The following is a 20363-nucleotide window of genomic DNA, read 5'->3' on the forward strand; positions in this document are numbered from 1 at the left end:
ATCGATTGCAACGAGTGCAGAATGGAGCTGCTAGAATCTTAACTAGGAAAGGAAAATCCAAGCACATCTCTCCAGTTCTGATGTCACTACATTGGTTACCCGTGTTATTTAGAATTGACTTAAAAATACTGCTTATGGTTTACAAAACCTTAAATAATCTCGCTCCATCCTATATTTCAGAATGTCTTTCACCTTACACTCCAAATCGTAACCTTAGATCTTCAAATGAGTGTCTGCTTAGAATTCCAAGAGCTAAACTTAAAAGAACAGCCTTCTGCTGTTATGCATCTAAAATCTGGAATAGCTAACCGATAGAAATTCGCCAGGCTAATACAGTGGAGCACTTTAAAAAACTGCTAAAAACGCATTATTTTAACATGGTTTTCTCACAGCTTCATTTTAGTTTAATCTTGATACTCTGTATATGCATTTAATTATCATTATCATTTCTGGTGGCTCCAAAATCCGTACTAACTCCTACTTTCTCTTCTGTTATTTTTCCGGTTTTCTGTGGTATCGATCTGTGCCATCACCACCCGATCAAAGCACCGTGATGTCCCTACATTGATGGATTTAAGGCCAGAAGTCCACATGACCGTCATCATCAAGTTCTTCCACTTGAACCCTGAATACAATGAGGACTGATTGAGGTCATTTATGTTAGGTAGAATGCCTAGAGGGGGCTGGCCAGGTGGTCTCATGGCCCTAGAACCCCTGCAGATTTAATTTTTTTCTCCAGCCATCTGGAGTTTTTTTTGTTTTTTCTGTCCTCCCTGGCCATCGGACCTTACTTTTATTCTACGTTAATTAGTGTTCCCTAATTCTATTTTCTTATTTATCTTGTCTTTTTTCTCTTTCTTCATCATGCTTTCATCATGTAAAGCACTTTGAGCTACATTGTTTGTGGGAAAATGTACTATGGAAATAAATGTTGTTGTTATTAGCGTACTTGCAACGAATCATTTCAACTCCTTATGATGCTAAACGTTACTTTCTGGCTAATCAGTAAAGCTATGGGATTGGGTACAACCCTTGTGCATTTTCATGAGAAAAAAAATAAGAATTTAAATGGGTGAGCTTGCTTGTTTAGAATAAAAATAAAACCAGACTGAACTCTCTGCAATATATGCTTGATGATTCCTTATGTTGAACTAGCCAACATACCTAATAATTACTCTTATATATTTGTATAATGGGTTAAGGCAAGACAGAAAATATTTCTGTATGTTTTACATGCATACCTTTTTTTTGTCATTACTGGCTGATAGCCAAGTGGCCTATGCATTATGTACACGGGTGGTTTTGAACCTTTTTGGGAAGTGGACCTTTTTTTTTTTTTTGCTGTGGTAAATGTTCAGGGACCATAGGAGGCCATAGCAGCTCGTGAGCCATGTGGTTGGGGATGGGGTTGGAAGTCCACCTAGGTGTGTTAAATGGTGTGTGAGTGGGGGAAGAGTGATCTGTTGGTTTTTTGGGTTCCTTGGAGTTTCCAGTAGCTTATGAATGTGGTTATGTGGGTGGTGAGATTATTTAACCAAACATATTACTGCATGTTTCTTCCAGGTATAATATCAGAAGTGGTAAGCGAACTGGTGATATTTCTTACACTTCGGCTCACAGAGTGGCTAAAGGTAATAACAGTGTCACCTTCCTTTACAGTTTCAGCCAAACTACACCAAAGCTCACAGCCGCAGTTTGTGGCACCTGCACTCAGCCTTTAAAGTGCACTTGCCAAGTATGCATTCCTTAAGCTGTACTGACCTCTCTACGTCCATTTAACACCTCACTTTCCATGCCAAACATAATGCTGTCTCTTTATTCCTGTCCAGGACACCTCCACGTCTTCACTTGTCCATCTATGAGTCAATGGTGCTGTTCACATGGCCTGTCAAACGTTTGCCATTTGCCTTTCATTTGTGTAAACTCCAATAACAGTGCAGTGAAGACAGCAAATGTTAGCATAGCTGCAGGTTTAACCTGACGTATTGATATATCGGTCTGATCAAACGAGGGAGCTGTGCAAATTATGGCATTAGTCCAACGGTGTAGATTTGTATACTAGACATATATACACACAGATTTTGAGCTTTATATATTAGTTAAACATAAATTTGACAGGTTTGAACTGACTTAACGTGTGTGTGTGTGTGATTGCATTGACTGAATGACTTAATGAGAGTGTCAAGGAGTGAAGCACTGCTACTAACTTCAAATGGAAGTAGCAATAACAAAACACCCAAAATGTAAATACAAGAATGTAAATAAAATGAAAATTTATCATCATATCAAAACTAAAATTCTGCGGTGGGTTGGCGCCCTGCCCAGGATTGGTTCCTGCCTTGTGCCCTGTGTTGGCTGGGATTGGCTCCAGCAGACCCCCGTGACCCTGTGTTCGGATTCAGCGGGTTGGAAAATGGATGGATGGATGGAAAATTAAAATTAAATTGCAAATCACACGAAAATTGTGTTCAGAACATTCCACAACCCAGAAATCATAACACCTACACTCCTACCATAATCAAAGTCCGTTATGTTACATTTTGCCCATATGTACTGTGTATTGGTAGCACTGCTGCCTCGCAGTTGGGAGACCTGGGGACCTGGGTTCGCTTCCCGGGTCCTCCCTGCGTGGAGTTTGCATGTTCTCCCCGTGTCTGCGTGGGTTTCCTCCGGGCGCTCCGGTTTCCTCCCACAGTCCAAAGACATGCAGGTTAGGTGGATTGGTGATTCTAAATTGGCCCTAGTGTGTGTGCTTGGTGTGTGGGTGTGTTTGTGTGTGTCCTGCGGTGGGTTGGCACCCTGCCCAGGATTGGTTCCTGCCTTGTGCCCTGTGTTGGCTGGGATTGGCTCCAGCAGACCCCCGTGACCCTGTATTCGGATTCAGCGGGTTGGAAAATGGATGGATGGATGGATGGATGGATGTACTGTGTATTGAGATGCAGCCACATGTATGGCTGTTGGAAGGAGCAGCTAATTAGCGTTAACAAGCGGGTATCCTTCTGAGGTGGCCACTGAGTGTATATTGTACATTTGTAAGGACTCCTACTCTTACCATGTTCTGTGTAATTATCACAGTCTATTTGTGTTCCAACATCAGATATTTAAAAAGTGTCCATTAATAAGCTTAAGATTTCCCCTTTGAATCCCGTCTTACATACCTATAAATTCACCCTGCTCCTTTCTGTAGTTAAACAGTAGTGGCAAACTTAGTGTCCGCATTTATAATTTCACTCCTAAATTATTTTAATCATTTAAGATGCGTTCATATTTCTGATATTTATATTTGGATATGCAAATTAAAGAAATACTAACGTCACTGTTCTTTAAGGGCTTGTCTTGTTCTGTGAGTATAATAGAAGACTCACAGTATGTAAGAACAAATGTAAGAAATGATCTTTTTAACTATTAATATATTTTATTGACATTTTCTAAGGAATGTCTAATGCAGAAGTTCAATAGAATATGAATAGCTTGGGAAATTAGTAAAAGCTTTAGGTAACTTAAAAAATTTGCGTTTTGGAGGAAAAATACTTTTTGTTAAAAATTCAGGCAACAGACATAAAATGGTTTGGACTTTTGTGTGTGTGTTTTGTTTTTTTTTAAAACTTAGCTAACAAACAAGCAGCACAAGAAACTCCTGTCTAAGCATCTTTTTTACAAATATACCTGTATTTTGAATAGGAAAAACAAAATCAGGAAGTGCAATAATCCAGTATTGTACCATTAGCCAGAGCATTAGGGTTTTTCTTCTGTTAAAACCTTATTTAAGGATGTATATAAATGATAAAAATAAAAAACACACTTAGTGGTAACTCAGTTTGATTTATGACTCCGATATCTCAAAACAGACACAATCATTTTAAGGAGATTTGCTGAATGTGATTATTAATTTTATGTCAGCTTTGAGGAATGTAAAATGCCCTGTGAGGGGCAACTGAAAAAGTGCTAAGGGGGCGTGGGGGGGATATCACAGTGCAACCTTACCGTAGTGAGGAATGATGCCCCAAGCCATAGAAGAGGCATAAATCCCACCGATCATCCAGAACATGCAGAGCCAACTCAGGTGCTCTCCTCTTTTCTCCCGGCACAAGAATTCAGAGAAATATGCATATACTATGGGAATGGAGCCTCCAATGCTGAAAGATTGTAAAATTAGAAAAGACACAATGCGTTAAAGTGTAAATTGGCAAAATACCTTCTGGATGATTCAAGGTCATAAAGGAAAGAACAATATACTCTAGTGTTACAGCGGGTTGTGAACAGGGGACCTTTTTGACAGTCTACCTGACAAAAATACAATTCAAAATGTATTAAGCTAGTCCACTAATCCACACAACACCCATCATAATTTTAACAGTTAGGAAGTAAATGTTTAAGGAATTTTGAGGTATTTTTAATCAGGGCCAGGGCTTTTCCTGGTGGAATAAGAAGTCATCTTCAAACCCTTTAAGCATTCATTTTACATTTAAATTAATAGATGTGACTTTTACTCCTAATTCAGCATAAGGTTCTAAGGTTTTTCAGGTAAAGAATACTGATGTTTCAAGGTGCAGTTTTTATACACACTAATCATGGTGCCATAAAGTGGTGAGTAGCACATGCAAGTAAGCATATCGCTGTATTCAGTACTGACACTGTAAACTTAAAATACAAAACTGTTTTTTTTTTTCTTCAACTCTACATCAAAAGCACTGTCGCTCGGTCTTTTCCAGTCTCCCAAATTCAAGCAGCTACTGAGTTGGTAAGCTAGGATCCAGCATGAGTCAAACACATAACAAAAGATATTTCTCAGTCCAATAAAGTTCATAAAGGTTTAGTCGAAATTCAAAGTAAAGCCATTCACACAAAAATCAATGGCTTTATTTACTACACAAAGAATTAAAAGGCAAAAAGAAAAAACAACTCTTCTTGTTAAACTTCAGTATCTTTCTACACTTAAAGGTTGTGTTACTTCTCTATGGCCAACTTATGCAAGCTTAGTATATTCAGTACGTTCTACAAGTACGGCATATTCAATACGGGCAATATGATTATAAACTATTTGTCCTCGGTGCCTTATCAACTGCAAGGCAGGTCACAGTCAGAGGTACAAAAAATAATTAGAATATTCCATTTCAATTCAGCTTGTAGGGTTATAATAGAACCTCATATACACTATGCACTAATATATAGGCCAACTTTTTAACAAAGCCAAGAAAATAATTCTATCAATTTAACTAACTGACTAACAAATAGCTCTTACTAGCATAAAACATAATAAGCCCCAAGTTTTTATAGCTGTATCCAAATAAGAGTGTCAGCTCCACAGATTGTGCAGGTTTTAAGCTGGGAAATGCAATGTGGAAAGGTCATTCCTTTTACAGCACCTCCTCAAAGCCACAGCAACAACACAGTTCAACCGTCATGCATATAATCATTTTATGCTTATCTTGTATTAAAGAATATTTCAGCATTTAATATACAGTTAGCCTCTTTATTGATGCAAATGTTAGCTGTGGTGCCCACACTTCCATAACTTCTCAAAATATTGTCAGAGCGAGCAGAGTTGTATAAGGTTACAGAATGCCATATTTCAAAAGTTCCAGGGTTGAACAACGTAGCACCTGTTATGCTCCAGTGTAGCTGGGGATCCGTCATTATAGGGGTTCCAGATTGTGGAAATACATTTATATAACTTTAAGGTATTTCTGTTTTGAGTAAAATAAACCAATTAGTGTTTAACAAGGATCAGCAGTTCTCCTATACTAGAAAATCTCTGGGAACAAAACTTTAGCAGCATTTCTCCTGGCAGAGCCAAAGAAATATTTTTCATACAAATTAATATAGCATAGTAATAAAAAAAATAATAATTCTTTGCATTTATATAGCGCCTTTCTCACTACTCAAAGCACTCAGCAATTGCAGGTTAAGGGCCTTGCTCAAGGGCCCAACAGAGCAGAGTCCCTATTGCCAGTGCAGATCCCTAGCCTCAGAGCCACCACTCCACCGTTGTGAAAGTGGGCAATGTAACACAATAATAATAAATAAAATTTATATTATACATGGTAGAATAATATGTCATAAGAAGTTTATATAAGTGCAAAGCTTAAGGAATACTCAAACCTCAATAATGCATTTGATATTGGTTGAACTTCATGGCTGCATACAGTAGCTAACGAATTCAATGCGAATTAGACATTGAAGGGCACATTTGTTTTAAAGATATTAGGGTCAGTAGCTTAAAATTTGAGGTTAAGAGTGCAATGTTAACTGTAAAAAAGTTATCAGGCATGTTATAAACATAACGGAACAGGGTGAGAAGTGTGTTCCCATAGTGTTTCTACAGTATAACACCAGAAGTTACATCATTATTCAAGGCATTATTCAGAAAAAAGGTTCACGACCCACATGTATACACATGCTGCAAATGGAAATGTGGACCCAGCGTTGGCCAAATATATTTGTATGATTCATTGTTTCCTAAACATTTTTTCTTGTGATCCAGTCTTGCCTTCCTTAGTGTCTTTGAGACAGATGGTGGGAGGGGGGGATCTTTAGAGAATCACCATCAAAAATCATAGTGCCCCTCCCTTGGAGATTCTCTGCCAACAGTCAGACTGGAGCTGTATCTATTACTTAAACTGCAGCAACCCACAACCAATTTTTGGTCATGACCCATAGTTTTAAAAAGTATGGTATTAATGGGTTACGTTAAGAAAGCAAATATTGCTGTGTTTTTTAAATGTTGACACTTTTGACATTGCTGTATGAAATGCAAGTGTCACATCTGTCATCTACACTAGCTCTCTGAAAAGTATAAAATTCTCTGTTCTCCTAAGTTGAGAAGGTGTACTTTTTGTGTATGACTGAATTCCATAATTGACAACACTTCTTGCTTGGTTGGAACTATGAATGCTAATTCTTCGTATTTCCTGGCGTTAAATCCCACATTAATAAAATGGATGATTTGTTGAATAATTGAATCCAAGGACTGCAGAAAGCATCTACAGTTGGGCAGGCTAGGTGGATTAATGTCTGCCGGCATCGCTACACGTATTATTACTGGAGATCAGTGGTGGTTTTTGATCAGCACAATGCCATATTGAAATCAGAGCCTAAAATTATAACTGCTTCATCAAATAGACTTGAATAAATGCCTGCCATCAAGAAAAGATAAAAGTTACTAACATTATCCTCAGTCATTCTCTTTCAACCATATTCTGAAGAGTAACTGGGCTGTTTCACCATGGATTACGTTTACCACACTAGTAGCAGGTATGCAGGTGTGTGATAGCATCAGCTTTTTCAAAAATGTAAGGCGCTGGTTTGATAAAAATGTAAACAAATGTCAGTAGTTCATTCCTGTGTTATTTTCACATGTTGTTCATGATTCAGTAAAATTCTTGTCTGCAAACTGGACCAACACTGTCTCTGTCTAGCAGCACAAATCTCCCATTGTAGGTTATGTAAAATATATACATCACAAAATAATATGTAGCATTATCAGGCAACCACAAAACGTACTAAAATTGGTTTCTTGGAGTTGGAAAATGTTTTTTGGAAGGGTGGAAAAAATTATCATTGCTCTGTACACCTCTTTTGGAGCTGTATATTTCTCAGAAAATTATACAGATGAACTTCAATGGGAAATAACTGTTTTTGGAAATTCAACATGGCTGAACACAACCCACAATGAAGCAAAACGTTGTACTGTTAGACAAAAGCTGTAATATAGCAAGGCAATTAAAATGTTATTCAAATTAGTTGAGAAGAAAACTCTTGGACTGCAGTCTTCGCTGAACTTCCATTTTGACCAGTACAAAACTATAGGTGCACTGATAAAGGCATCCTCAAGTTAACCTCAGCACTTGTTTTGGGTTGGCCCCCATTACAACCCATTCCCCGTTTATAACACCATTTAGTCTATATTATAAGTTGGATCATTGACAACATGCATGCCAAATTTCATGAAAATCTGTTCAGTATATGTTGTTCTCATTTATTTGAGTTTTTTTTTTCCTCTCTCATGAAAAAGAGAGTGCAGGGCAGGGTGGGATGGGTGGAGAAGAGTGTCAGGAGTGATTTGTGACAGACAGGTATCAGCAAGAGTGAAAGGGAAGGTCTACAGGACAGTAGTGAGACCAGCTATGTTCTATGCAGAGGTGGGTAATAATGAGTTACATTAACTCCATTACATTTACTATTTCTTTTAAAAACTTCTAAGAGTAGTTTTACTGCACCATACTTTTAACTTTTGCTTGAGTACATTTGTGAAGAAGAAACACTACTCTTACTCCGCCACATTGGGCAACACTCGACTCGTTACTTTTTTTCCATTTACACATTAGATACTCTATATTTTTGCCAGAGAGAAGGCACCAGTAGATCTACTGCATGACTGTTTCACTAATCAGACGTAGCAACAATAATCACATGACTCTGTTTCACCAATCAGACGTAGCCATGCAGTCACATGACCACACACAAACTGTGGCGGTGTAGCAGCACAAACATACATGTTGCCTACTGTAGGTATTTGGCTTCAAAAGCTTTGTTATGAAAAACTGAGATTTGGAACTTTTGTGTTATTTGTGTATCTTTATTTTGTAAAGATGTTATTTATTTGTACTCATTTTTTATTTTATTATTTGGAAATAGTAGAATTTGCACATTTATTTATATTTTTTACAACATTGATCATAATAAATGATTTATTTTTAGAAAACAGTTACTTAGTACTTGAGTAGTCTTTTCACCAAATACTTTTTTACTCTTACTTGAGTCATTTTTTGGGTGACTACTTTTTATTTCTACATGAGTAATATTATTTTGAAGTAATGCTACTCTTACTTGAGTACAATTTTTGGCTACTCTAAACACCTCTGGTTATATGGTTTGGAGACAGTGGCACTGACCAGAAAGCAGGACACAGAGCTGGAGTTGGCAGAGTTAAAGATGCTAAGATTTGCATTGGGTGTGACGAGGATGGATAGGATTAGAAATGAGGACATTAGAGGGTCAGCTCAGGTTGGACAGTTGGGAGACAAAGTCAGAGAGGTGCGATTGCGTTGGTTTGGACATGTGCAGAGGAGAGATGCTGGGTATATTGGGAGAAGGATGCTAAGGATAGAGCTGTCAGGCAAGAGGAGAAGAGGAAGGCCTAAGAGAAGGTTTATGGATGTGGTGAGAGGGGACATGCAGGTGATGGCTGTAACAGAACAAGATGAGGAGGACAGGAAGATATGGAAGAAGATGATCCGCTGTGTCAACCCCTAATGGGAGCAGCCAAAAGAAGAAGAAGAAATAAAAGGAACCTTAGTGCAAATTAAGGAGAAGAGCATTTAGGCCAAAAGTTGAGTTAACCCCTTCTGCACTACGGGGTACTTGGGAGTGCGTGTATTAACAAACTGCTTAAAAAGAAGATATGGTCCTTATAAATGACAAAGCAGAAAACCAGTCTGATTCATGAAAAAAGACCGGTAAAATGTAGTTAGCTAGTTACAGTGGAATTAAAGGATTTATCAAATTCTTGGGATCCTTTTCCTAGCTAATAATACAGAGAAAGAGAAACTTTTACTTAAATTATTTAGCTACTATTAATGAAATACTGAACTTCCTTCATTATACCTCTGTGACAAACTTTTGTAGAACTGCTATTTCTATAAGCAGCAATTTTTCAGGTGGTCTCTTAGCAGCAGAGGAAGGCATTCAGGATAAGCAACGATACAGAAAATTCTGGCCTAGAAGTTACTTTTATGGTCTGTTCCTTTACACCTATTAAGGGTTGATGAGGATGTGCTGTGTAGTAAAAGTTATTTTCATGTTTTCAAAACTTGTTAAAATGCATAAAACTAAGGAGCAATGAAAATCTATGTAAATATAAAGTTACTGACAAAATAGTTACACATGTATGGTATTTTCTTGGTTAGAGGACAGATACCTTTGTTTATCAACCATGGCAAGAAAATAAAAAAGATTAATACAATCTGTTTATGTATTTTCTAAATTCAGGTTTTTTTGTCGATCTCCATCAAAGAACACCAATACGCACATACCAACGCTCACTGATAATATGGCAATTTAAGGTCACCAGTCCATCAAAGTGCAGATTTTTAGAATGAGAGAGAAAACCTAATTCTCTGCAAGAAATCAATATGAACATGATAGTGGCCGGTAGTAATGTGCTGCCATCCATCTTCTAACACAATTACCCAGTTCCAACAGTACAGAGTAACAGGGATTGTGGAAGAGAGGTGAAAAAGAGAGTACAGGCAAGGTGGAATGGGTGGAGAAAAGTGTCAGGAGTGATTTGTGACAGATGGGTATCAGCAAGAGTGAAAGGAAAGGTCTACAGGACGGTAGTGGGACCAGCTATGTTATATGGGTTGGAGACGGTAACACTGACCAGAAAGCAGGAGACAGAGCTGGAGGTGGCAGAGTTAAAGATGCAAAGATTTGCACTGGGTATGACGAGGATGGATAGGATTAGAAATGAGGACATTAGAGGATCAGCTCAAGTTGGACGGTTGGGAGAAGACAAAGTCAGAGAGGCGAGATTGCGTTGGTTTGGACATGTGCAGAGGGGAGATGCTGGGCATATTGGGAGAAGGGTGCTAAGGATAGAGATGCCAGGGAAGAGGAAAAGAGGAAGGCCTAATAGAAGGTTTATGGACGTGGTGAGAGAGGATATGCAGGTGATGGGTGTAACAGAACAAGATGACAAGGACAGAAAGATATGGAAGAAGTTGATTCGCTGCTAACGGGAGTAGCCAAAAGAAGAAGAAGAGGGTTGAAGGAAGCCAGTTACTATCCTATCAGAATTGGATGCAATGCAGGAACTCAACTTCACCTGGGTGCTGGGCCGTCACAGAGCATATCCATTGGACAAATTTAAACTAACCAATTAACAGGTCATTAGGATGTATGAGAAGAACCTACGCAGACAATCAGCAAACAGATAAACTCAGCTTAGGCCGTAACTAGCCTGGGATTTCTAAGAGAATTCACCTAGTGCCTCTGTTTAGTCATTTTCAGTGAGCTTGCTTATATTTCTCCTTTGTTCCCACTTCAAGCATTCTGTTTTATAAAATGATGTATGATAAAAGAGCTCCTGACATTTTTGTTCATGTGTGCTTTCATTTAAGAATGTATAACCAGATGCCAGCAGGAGCTCCCACCCCTTATAAATAATTTTGCCTGAAATTAAAGCCATCACTTACCCAATACCAGAGATTAGTCGGAAGAAGAGAAATAAACCGTATCCCTGAACAAAGGAGGACAGCAAAGAGAAGACAGAGTTGATGGTCAGAGCAATGATCAGACACCTTCTCCTGCCAACCTTATCTGCAAGTCCACCCCATATGAAGGCACCCAGCATCATTCCCACGTAGACTATCAAGCCTGCAGAGAAAGAAATGCAGGAATCTGCGATTAGGCTACAGTTTGTACTGTATCAACAGTGTGCCTAACAAATTGTTATTAGTCCAAACAGACATAACTAAAACCACAAATAGGAATTGTAGGAACTGGGGCCATTGTCCCCTAGTGCACAAACTGATAAAATCATATGAATGTGTTAAAAAGAACCTGCCAGAATAGCTCATCAGTTTCTATTCACCCAGTGTGCACCAGAAAGTGTTACATTGATATCTGAAGGTCCAAAACTAGTCTTCTCCACTACTAGGTAGCTTGCTTCATGCATTTACAATTAAGAAATGTACAACATTTATATGACATTTAAACAGAGATGATTTTCATCTTTGGCCTCTTGCTCTTGATAATAAACTGCAAATTTTTAAATTAACAGTTATCCACCTCATTTATTAAAATGAATTATTTTAAAAACTCCTGAGGTATCTCTACGTGCTTAAAAGTACACAGTCCTGTAATAAATTAATATCATTTCTATGTGCTATTGCCTCCTTAATAAATACTGAGAACAAAACAATGCACAAAGCTCCAGATACGCTGTCATTATTGCATTATATGCAGTACATCAACAGGACTGGGCAATAGAACAAATTTTCAATTTTATCATTAATAAAAATCAATATGCAAAGGCCAATATCGTGATGTTCGGCAGTTTTATTGGACTTTACAGAAATTCTTCTGAACGTTAAATAAAATCCACAAGGTCTCCACCACTCTTTAAGTGTGTTACGTGGACTCTGCTCATGTTGCCAGGTGGTGATAACTATGAATAAAATAGAGTGTGGATCAGAAGAGGATGCACGTAGAACAGGTGGGCTTAATGCTGCGGTTTTCAAATGTTTGGTTTTCCCAGGTCGACAGTTTAAGCAGTACTAATTCTAAAGATAATACACGTTACTGCATATGAAAAGTTCATTCAGGCACATTGGACTCCTGCAATGTGCTCTTCTACCTTCCCAGCAAAACGTGTCCCTCCTGAGCAAAGTTCCATAAAATGTTTGCTGTTTTGTTGCAAAGCATAATATGAGTGGGACAAGTAAGTGGGGGGGGGGGGGGTGATAAAAGCTAGTACATTGTCAGTGCTCAGGTGACTGCAGCAACCACTAATTCACATCACACCAGAAGAGACATGTCCACGTAACGTGTAAGCCCTCATCTGGCCATTACATGTGCCCGCTGCTACTGAAAAGTTGCAAACAGGAATAAAAACAGTCGGCTTTCTAGTTTTAACTTGAGCTGTCAGAAGCACTGTACAGGTATTGTATTTCACTTATCATTTGGTTTAACTTAATTGTTCTGTTTCGTTGTTTATTTTAGACCACAAATACAAATAAATGTCAACAGACCGGAGAACTGGATTTTTTTATATTTAGAATACAGGCAGTAAAAGTATTAAATATACTGTCTAAAAAAACAAACATTAGTTTCTGTTTTCACCTATCTTCCACAGTGTTTTCAACTGTTAAAAATGGAGACATCAGAAAACACTCTGCAGAGCTATTTACTTTGAAAAACGATAGTGTGGACAGGCGTAAACACTGACTCTTACTTGCACTCTGATTTTTTTCTTGTTATCTGGCCCATCTCTGACTGGATTCTGCTCATTACAATGTCTGTGGCCTTGGCAGACTGACCCCTTTTTTGCTGGACCTGGGAGTACCTCCAGTGCCACAGCATTGCTCCCCGGAGACACTTCCAGATCAGGCAGAGTAGTCATAAAGTAGGGAAGACAGTTGCCCAGGGGCACTCAGATTGGCTGTTCACCCAGGCTACTAAATATCCCATGAACATCTGTGGGAATCCAAACTAGGGACACACCAGTGGAAACAAACTATTTAAAAAGTAGCCGCAATTTGCATCAGTGCACAAACACCCATAGAGCTTTTGACCATTAATCAAATCAAGCAGCTGTGAGAGTCGCAGAATGTAACTGACACTTAGTTGGTGGAATAAGTCTACAGACTAATAGGGATGTGGCCATTCCAGATAGGTTGTGGGCTTACAGACTGCACAACTTAAGAAAAGCTGAAAAGAACTGAGACAGGCAAGCACTGTAGAAACACAGAACATGGCAGCTGCTTTTTTGCTGAGCCACCGCAAAAGGCAACATCAAGCACAGTGGCCGTCAATTTACCAAGTCAGCAACGTAGCAAAAGCAAGTAACCAATGGAAAGCTGTTTAAACTCCTATTGACTGGGACCACCTTTATAACCAGACATGTATGGAAGTAGCACAAACGAAGGGACATTGCTCTCAGCAAGACAGATGGCCTTGGAGACACAGGCAGCAGGACAAATCAACAAGGCTGCTATTCTACATGAAGGTCTCCGCCATACAGAAAAAAATATAAAACACATTATTCCTTCTTTGGAAATTTCCTCCAGATAAGATCCATCTTGTATATGTCCTTGTCATTAGAAGAAATCAATCAAAGATGTATACACAAAATGCACTGACATTCAAATGAAGAAGCAAGGCAGTATTGCATTGTAATTTAGCATGGCAGCATAGCTTTAAATGATGAGAGGAAATAGTAGCCCCAGATACTCCCCAAAAGCATTAGGAGAATTAATTTGCAATACAAAAGGCTGCCAGGTAAGGTATTAAACTACTAAACTGGTGGACTTCAACCTTAATTCTTTGAGTAGAAGAGTTACAGTAAATTTGAAGAATTTGATATGAAGAAATTGATTTTTTTACAATACAGTTGATTAAACATCTATTAATGGTACAAGATATTTTAATGGGCTTAATTTATATTGCACTCTAACCCCACATGCCTGTCTTTTTCAAGGATTCATTCATCCTTTCAACAAGGAAACCATTGTAAACTTCACCAGAAATCAAGTTATGCACAGATACTACAACTTCTGAGTTCATAGACTTTGAAGGCAGAAGCAGTAGTCTGCTGCATTTGGCAGAAGAGAAACAAACAGTGCCAGGGAGAATAAAGAAGGAGTGAGAGGTGTGGAGGATCTGCCATTGCATATTTTTGTAATCATTGTGTTTTCTATATTTCAGTTTTACAGCTGTAAATGACAAGTTCTGTCTGACTATTTTTCTGTCATTCTATGTCTAGAGAATAAGTGGAGCACATGATATTATTTATCTTGACTTTCAGAAAGCATTAGATAAGGTGCCACATGAGAGATTAGGCATCAGACAAAAAGAAGTGGGAGTTCAGGATGATATTTTTAGACGGGTGCAGAACTGGCTCAGTCACAGGAAGCAGTGGGTTATGGTGCGGGGGACCTTGGCTGATGTTAAGTGTGGAGTTCTACAGGGTTCAGTGCTAAGGCCACTGCTATCTCTCTCTCTCTCTCTTATATACAGTGGTGTGAAAAACTATTTGCCCCCTTCCTGATTTCTTATTCTTTTGCATGTTTGTCACACAAAATGTTTCTGATCATCAAACACATTTAACCATTAGTCAAATATAACACAAGTAAACACAAAATGCAGTTTGTAAATGGTGGTTTTTATTATTTAGGGAGAAAAAAAAATCCAAACCTACATGGCCCTGTGTGAAAAAGTAATTGCCCCCTGAACCTAATAACTGGTTGGGCCACCCTTAGCAGCAATAACTGCAATCAAGCGTTTGTGATAACTTGCAATGAGTCTTTTACAGCGCTCTGGAGGAATTTTGGCCCACTCATCTTTGCAAAATTGTTGTAATTCAGCTTTATTTGAGGGTTTTCTAGCATGAACCGCCTTTTTAAGGTCATGCCATAGCATCTCAATTGGATTCAGGTCAGGACTTTGACAAGGCCACTCCAGAGTCTTCATTTTGTTTTTCTTCAGCCATTCAGAGGTGGATTTGCTGGTGTGTTTTGGGTCATTGTCCTGTTGCAGCACCCAAGATCGCTTCAGCTTGAGTTGACGAACAGATGGCCGGACATTCTCCTTCAGGATTTTTTGGTAGACAGTAGAATTCATGGTTCCATCTATCACAGCAAGCCTTCCAGGTCCTGAAGCAGCAAAACAACCCCAGACCATCACACTACCACCACCATATTTTACTGTTGGTATGATGTTCTTTTTCTGAAATGCTGTGTTCCTTTTACGCCAGATGTAACGGGACATTTGCCTTCCAAAAAGTTCAACTTTTGACTCATCATTCCACAAGGTATTTTCCCAAAAGTCTTGGCAATCATTGAGATGTTTCTTAGCAAAATTGAGACGAGCCCTAATGTTCTTTTTGCTTAACAGTGGTTTGCGTCTTGGAAATCTGCCATGCAGGCCGTTTTTGCCCAGTCTCTTTCTTATGGTGGAGTCATGAACACTGACCTTAATTGAGGCAAGTGAGGCCTGCAGTTCTTTAGACGTTGTCCTGGGGTCTTTTGTGACCTCTCGGATGAGTCGTCTCTGCGCTCTTGGGGTAATTTTGGTCGGCCGGCCACTCCTGGGAAGGTTCACCACTGTTCCATGTTTTTGCCATTTGTGGATAATGGCTCTCACTGTGGTTCGCTGGAGTCTCAAAGCTTTAGAAATGGCTTTATAACCTTTACCAGACTGATAGATCTCAATTACTTCTGTTCTCATTTGTTCCTGAATTTCTTTGGATCTTGGCATGATGTCTAGCTTTTGAGGTGCTTTTGGTCTACTTCTCTGTGTCAGGCAGCTCCTATTTAAGTGATTTCTTGATTGAAACAGGTGTGGCAGTAATCAGGCCTGGGGGTGGCTACGGAAATTGAACTCAGGTGTGATACACCACAGTTAGGTTATTTTTTAACAAGGGGGCAATTACTTTTTCACACAGGGCCATGTAGGTTTGGATTTTTTTTCTCCCTAAATAATAAACACCATCATTGAAAAACTGCATTTTGTGTTTACTTGTGTTATATTTGACTAATGGTTAAATGTGTTTGATGATCAGAAACATTTTGTGTGACAAACATGCAAAAGAATAAGAAACCAGGAAGGGGGCAAATAGTTTTTCACACCACTGTATATATATATATATATATATATATATATATATATATATATATAAAATCCAATGTCTGTCTGCATGTCTCTATGTATGTCCACTTTTCACAAGAGAACTACTTAACGGATTTCGATCGTGTTTTTTTCTATAATTTGCTTGAACATTCCGGTTGATTTTGCGACCTCTTTCATCGCGCGAAGTATCATAGTTTGCTTGCAGTACCGGTTTATTTGCACGAATCCGAGAGAGACGCAGCGGGCTGAGGAGAGGGGCCATCCTCACACACTCGCCAGCTTTAGGGTGTATCTTACATCCGCTTAGCTAGTGAACGACAGAAATACTTAACGGATTTAGATCGGGCTTTTCTCTAGAATTTTCCTGAACATTCAGGTTGATTTTGCGACTTCTCTCATCGCGCTAAGAATAAAGTTCGCTTGCAGGAGCGATTTATGCACACTAATCTGAGAAGCTGCAGGCCGAGGGGAGGCGGAAATGTGACATCAGGAGTAGGGAATCAGGCAGGGCCCTTCTCTCTGTCCTGTTTCACTTCTACACAGGCAGAGCCGCAGGGGATGGCTAGTTTTTAACATATAGAAATGATATGGATAGGAATATAAGTAACAAGCTGGTTAAGTTTGCAGATGACATCAAAATAGGTGGATTAGCAGATAATTTTGAATCCGTTAAATCATCACAGAGGGACTTGGACAGCATACAGGCTTGGGCAGATTTGTGGCAGATGAAATCTAATGTTAGTAAATGTAAAGTATTACACATAGGAAGTAAAAATGTTATGTTTGAGTATACAATGGGAGGTCTGAAAATCAAAAGTACACCTTATGAGAAGGATTTAGGACTTGGAGTGGACTCGACGCTATCAACTTCCAGACATTGTTGAAAAGCCATTAAGAAGGCAAACAGAATGTTAAGTTATATAGCACAATGTGTGGAGTACAAGTCACAGGAGGTTATGCTCAGGCTTTATAATACACTGGTGAGGCCTCATCTGGAGAATGGTGTGCAGTTTTGGTCTCCAGGCTACAGAAAGCACATAGCAGCACTAGAAGAGGTCCAGGGAAGAGCAGCTAGGCTCATTCCAGGGCTACTAGGGATGAGTTATGAGGAAAGATTAAAAGAGCTGAGCCTTTTCTGTTTAAGCAAAAGAAGATTAAGAGGTGGCCTGAGTGAAGTGTTTACAGTTATGAAGGGAATTAGTCCAGTGGATTGAGTCTGTTATTTTAAAGAGACTTCATCAAGAGCACGGGGACTCAGTTGGAAACTTCTTAAGGGTAAATTTCACACAAATATTAGGAAGTTTTTCTTTACACAGAGAACCATAGATACTAAGATAATAAGCTACCAAGCAGTGTGGTTGAAAGTAAGACTAGGGATTTTCAAAACTAAACTTAATGTTGTTTTAGACAAATTAACTGTCTGAATGGCCTGTTCTCATCTAGATTGTTCTAATGTCTGTAATACTGCTTATCTATTTGTTGATAACTACCAGGAGCTACATATAGTATGTGTTAGTTCAAATGCCGTAGAGGCTAAATGACTCATCTTCATGTTGGTTAGTTGCTACACATCCCACATATCCAAAGGAAGCATTTGATAGGGTCTATAAGTCCACAGCTGAGTTATAGTAGAGTCTGTCACACATCTATAAGAGTCCAATCACCATGTGAGTGCCAGAAGCTGCAAATCATTTTAGAATTTTACAAACAAAATATCATTAAGGTGCCCAGTGTTCCAGTAGAGTGTCATTCATTTTTATTCCTTGTTCAAGTCTAAGTCGAGTCATTTCTTAATTGGTCTTTGTGCGAGCAGGTTGCTTAACTGCAGTTGTCTAACATGCAGTGTAGCCAGCACATAATAGTGCAGCAAGTCAAACGTTGCCAGGATGAAGTATTTTGCATTAAACAGGATGTGGAGAAATCTAAGTTTAGCGTTAAATGTGGGATTAGTTTGTGTAGATCTCAGGGTCTGCGAACTTTTCAGTTCAGTTTCAACACATTTATTTTGCCATTGAGAAAAGGAAAATGAGTGGCACTAAAGATAGATTACAGTAGGACACATACAAGTAGGGCATGTAATGCTATTTTAGTCTACAAAAAAGAATAACTTTATGTAAATTACCTGCAATTATATGCTTACTGCATCAATTTAGTCATAATATGTCACTTTTTTAAGTTTAGTTTTCAAAGATATATTTAACAATGTTGCATATTGTTTTTTCATACTTAAAGATAAGTATAGTTTAGATATTACAATGATGCTCAAAGATAATTAACTTTAATTTAGATTTATTCACAACTTGTTCACAATGGCACCATTTCTTCACCACCCTCTCTTCTTCTGCTTTGGTAAATCCTGAAGTAGTTTGCTGTACTGTATTGGTGATGGCATTTCAACATGTGGTGATCAATAGAACCATTGTCATACATGAGACAATTAACTCTCTGATACCTAACACAGAATATTTTCTTTAGTTCATAGATGATCACATTCTCAAATTAGTTTAATCCAATTTATGGTGCCAGGAGCCGGAGTCTATTAGTAGATGATGTTAGGTGTACAGCAAATAATATTAAAGCCTGTCCATTCACAACAAATGTCATGCAGCTGTGGTTGAACAAATCATAATATTAAAGGGCAGCACTTTATCATCCAGTAATAGCACTTCAGTGGAGGGCAGTAAGGGTACCCGTTAACTCTCATATAAGTTTGCAGACTCTTACCACAGAAGCAACAGGACAAGTGAAACAGAAGTGTAACCTCACCTCATAGTGAGAGAGACTGTGCCTCCATTAGCAACCAAGTTAGGGTAGAAGTGTGCATGACTGACATCAAATTCCAGTACCCCCTTTCATACAGATAGCTTATCTTTTTCTGAAGAACTGTATAAGATATGTTGTATTTTTAAATAATATGATATTGAAAGAGCAAGATCCATTTTCCAAAGACATCAACTAATTATGAAGAAAACTCAGTTTGGTGCTTTCTCTCCATTTTCCCCAGTAGGGGTAGAACATGAGCTTTCTTTACTGTTGTGCTTATTTATTTGTTTTGTTTCCTATGCATTCAGCCATTTGTCTTCTTACCCCATGAGAAGAAAACAAATACCACCTTACTTAGTCAACAAACACATCTAAAGAGGATTGTGACAGACTGACATTTTTGGAATATATGACATTTTAAAGGGTATTTATTTGAGGAAATGAAAGCAGCTCTGTGTGTGATAAACCGTTGGGAGACCTGCCGCCTCTTTGCATTTTGAATGAATAATAAATGTAGAAAACTGTGCTAAATCATAATGACAGGGAAAATCATGATGTGCTATTCTGACATGCTTAATAATTTAAAATTTAAAAATGTATACTTGCCATTATTATAAATTTTTAATCTTTCATTTAAAACTTTGAATTATAAAACTACTATAAAATGAGCGACATCATTAATAATGCTATTAAAAAATATGTATAGAGTGTATGTATATATATATATATATATATATATATATATATATATAGAGAGAGAGAGAGAGAGAGAGAGAGAGAGAGAGAGAGAGAGAGAGAGAGAGAGAGCATAGTTTACTGTCATATAATACAAAGAGTTCGCCCTTATTTGGGCTCATCAGGCGTACACACTCCCTGCATCCCTCTCGGGGATCGAACCTCGGACGTCAGCATCAGAGGCGAAGCCTCTTTATGTTGCACCACGGCGTGTGGTTCGCTTATTTGACAGCCTGGAGATCGGAGTAATTACATTTATAGCATATGTAGTCTGAATCACAATCTGATTGTATGGGTGGTTACCTACCAGGTAACGCTTGTGGTTGGTCTGCAAGTCGGCAAACATCTGCCACGGTGCCCTCTCAGTTGCGAGAAGCAGATCATAGAATGTTGCATAGTTTACTACTGAGAGGGCACCGTGGCAGATATTTGCCGACTATTATAATATACATTGTAGATGCCACATGGGCTGGATGGGCATCCCGGCCAGGAAGGAAACAAGAACCAGATCC

At 38.6% G+C, this 20363-nt stretch overlaps 1 protein-coding gene across 2 annotated transcripts in view; it reads right to left on the reverse strand.

Moving 5' to 3' along the window:
• Positions 1-20363, reverse strand: part of LOC114667560 (synaptic vesicle glycoprotein 2B-like) — a 178242-nt gene that overhangs the window by 35817 nt on the left and 122062 nt on the right. For both annotated transcript variants that reach the window (XM_051920841.1, XM_028822904.2), the window contains exons 3-4: positions 11199-11379; positions 3985-4136 (exon numbers count right to left, since the gene is read on the reverse strand). In XM_051920841.1, coding sequence (XP_051776801.1) covers positions 3985-4136; positions 11199-11379 — 333 coding nt within the window. The remainder of the gene's footprint in view (positions 1-3984; positions 4137-11198; positions 11380-20363) is intronic.

The sequence above is a fragment of the Erpetoichthys calabaricus genome, chromosome 17 (genome assembly GCF_900747795.2).
Source record: "Erpetoichthys calabaricus chromosome 17, fErpCal1.3, whole genome shotgun sequence".
Lineage (NCBI taxonomy): Eukaryota > Metazoa > Chordata > Cladistia > Polypteriformes > Polypteridae > Erpetoichthys > Erpetoichthys calabaricus.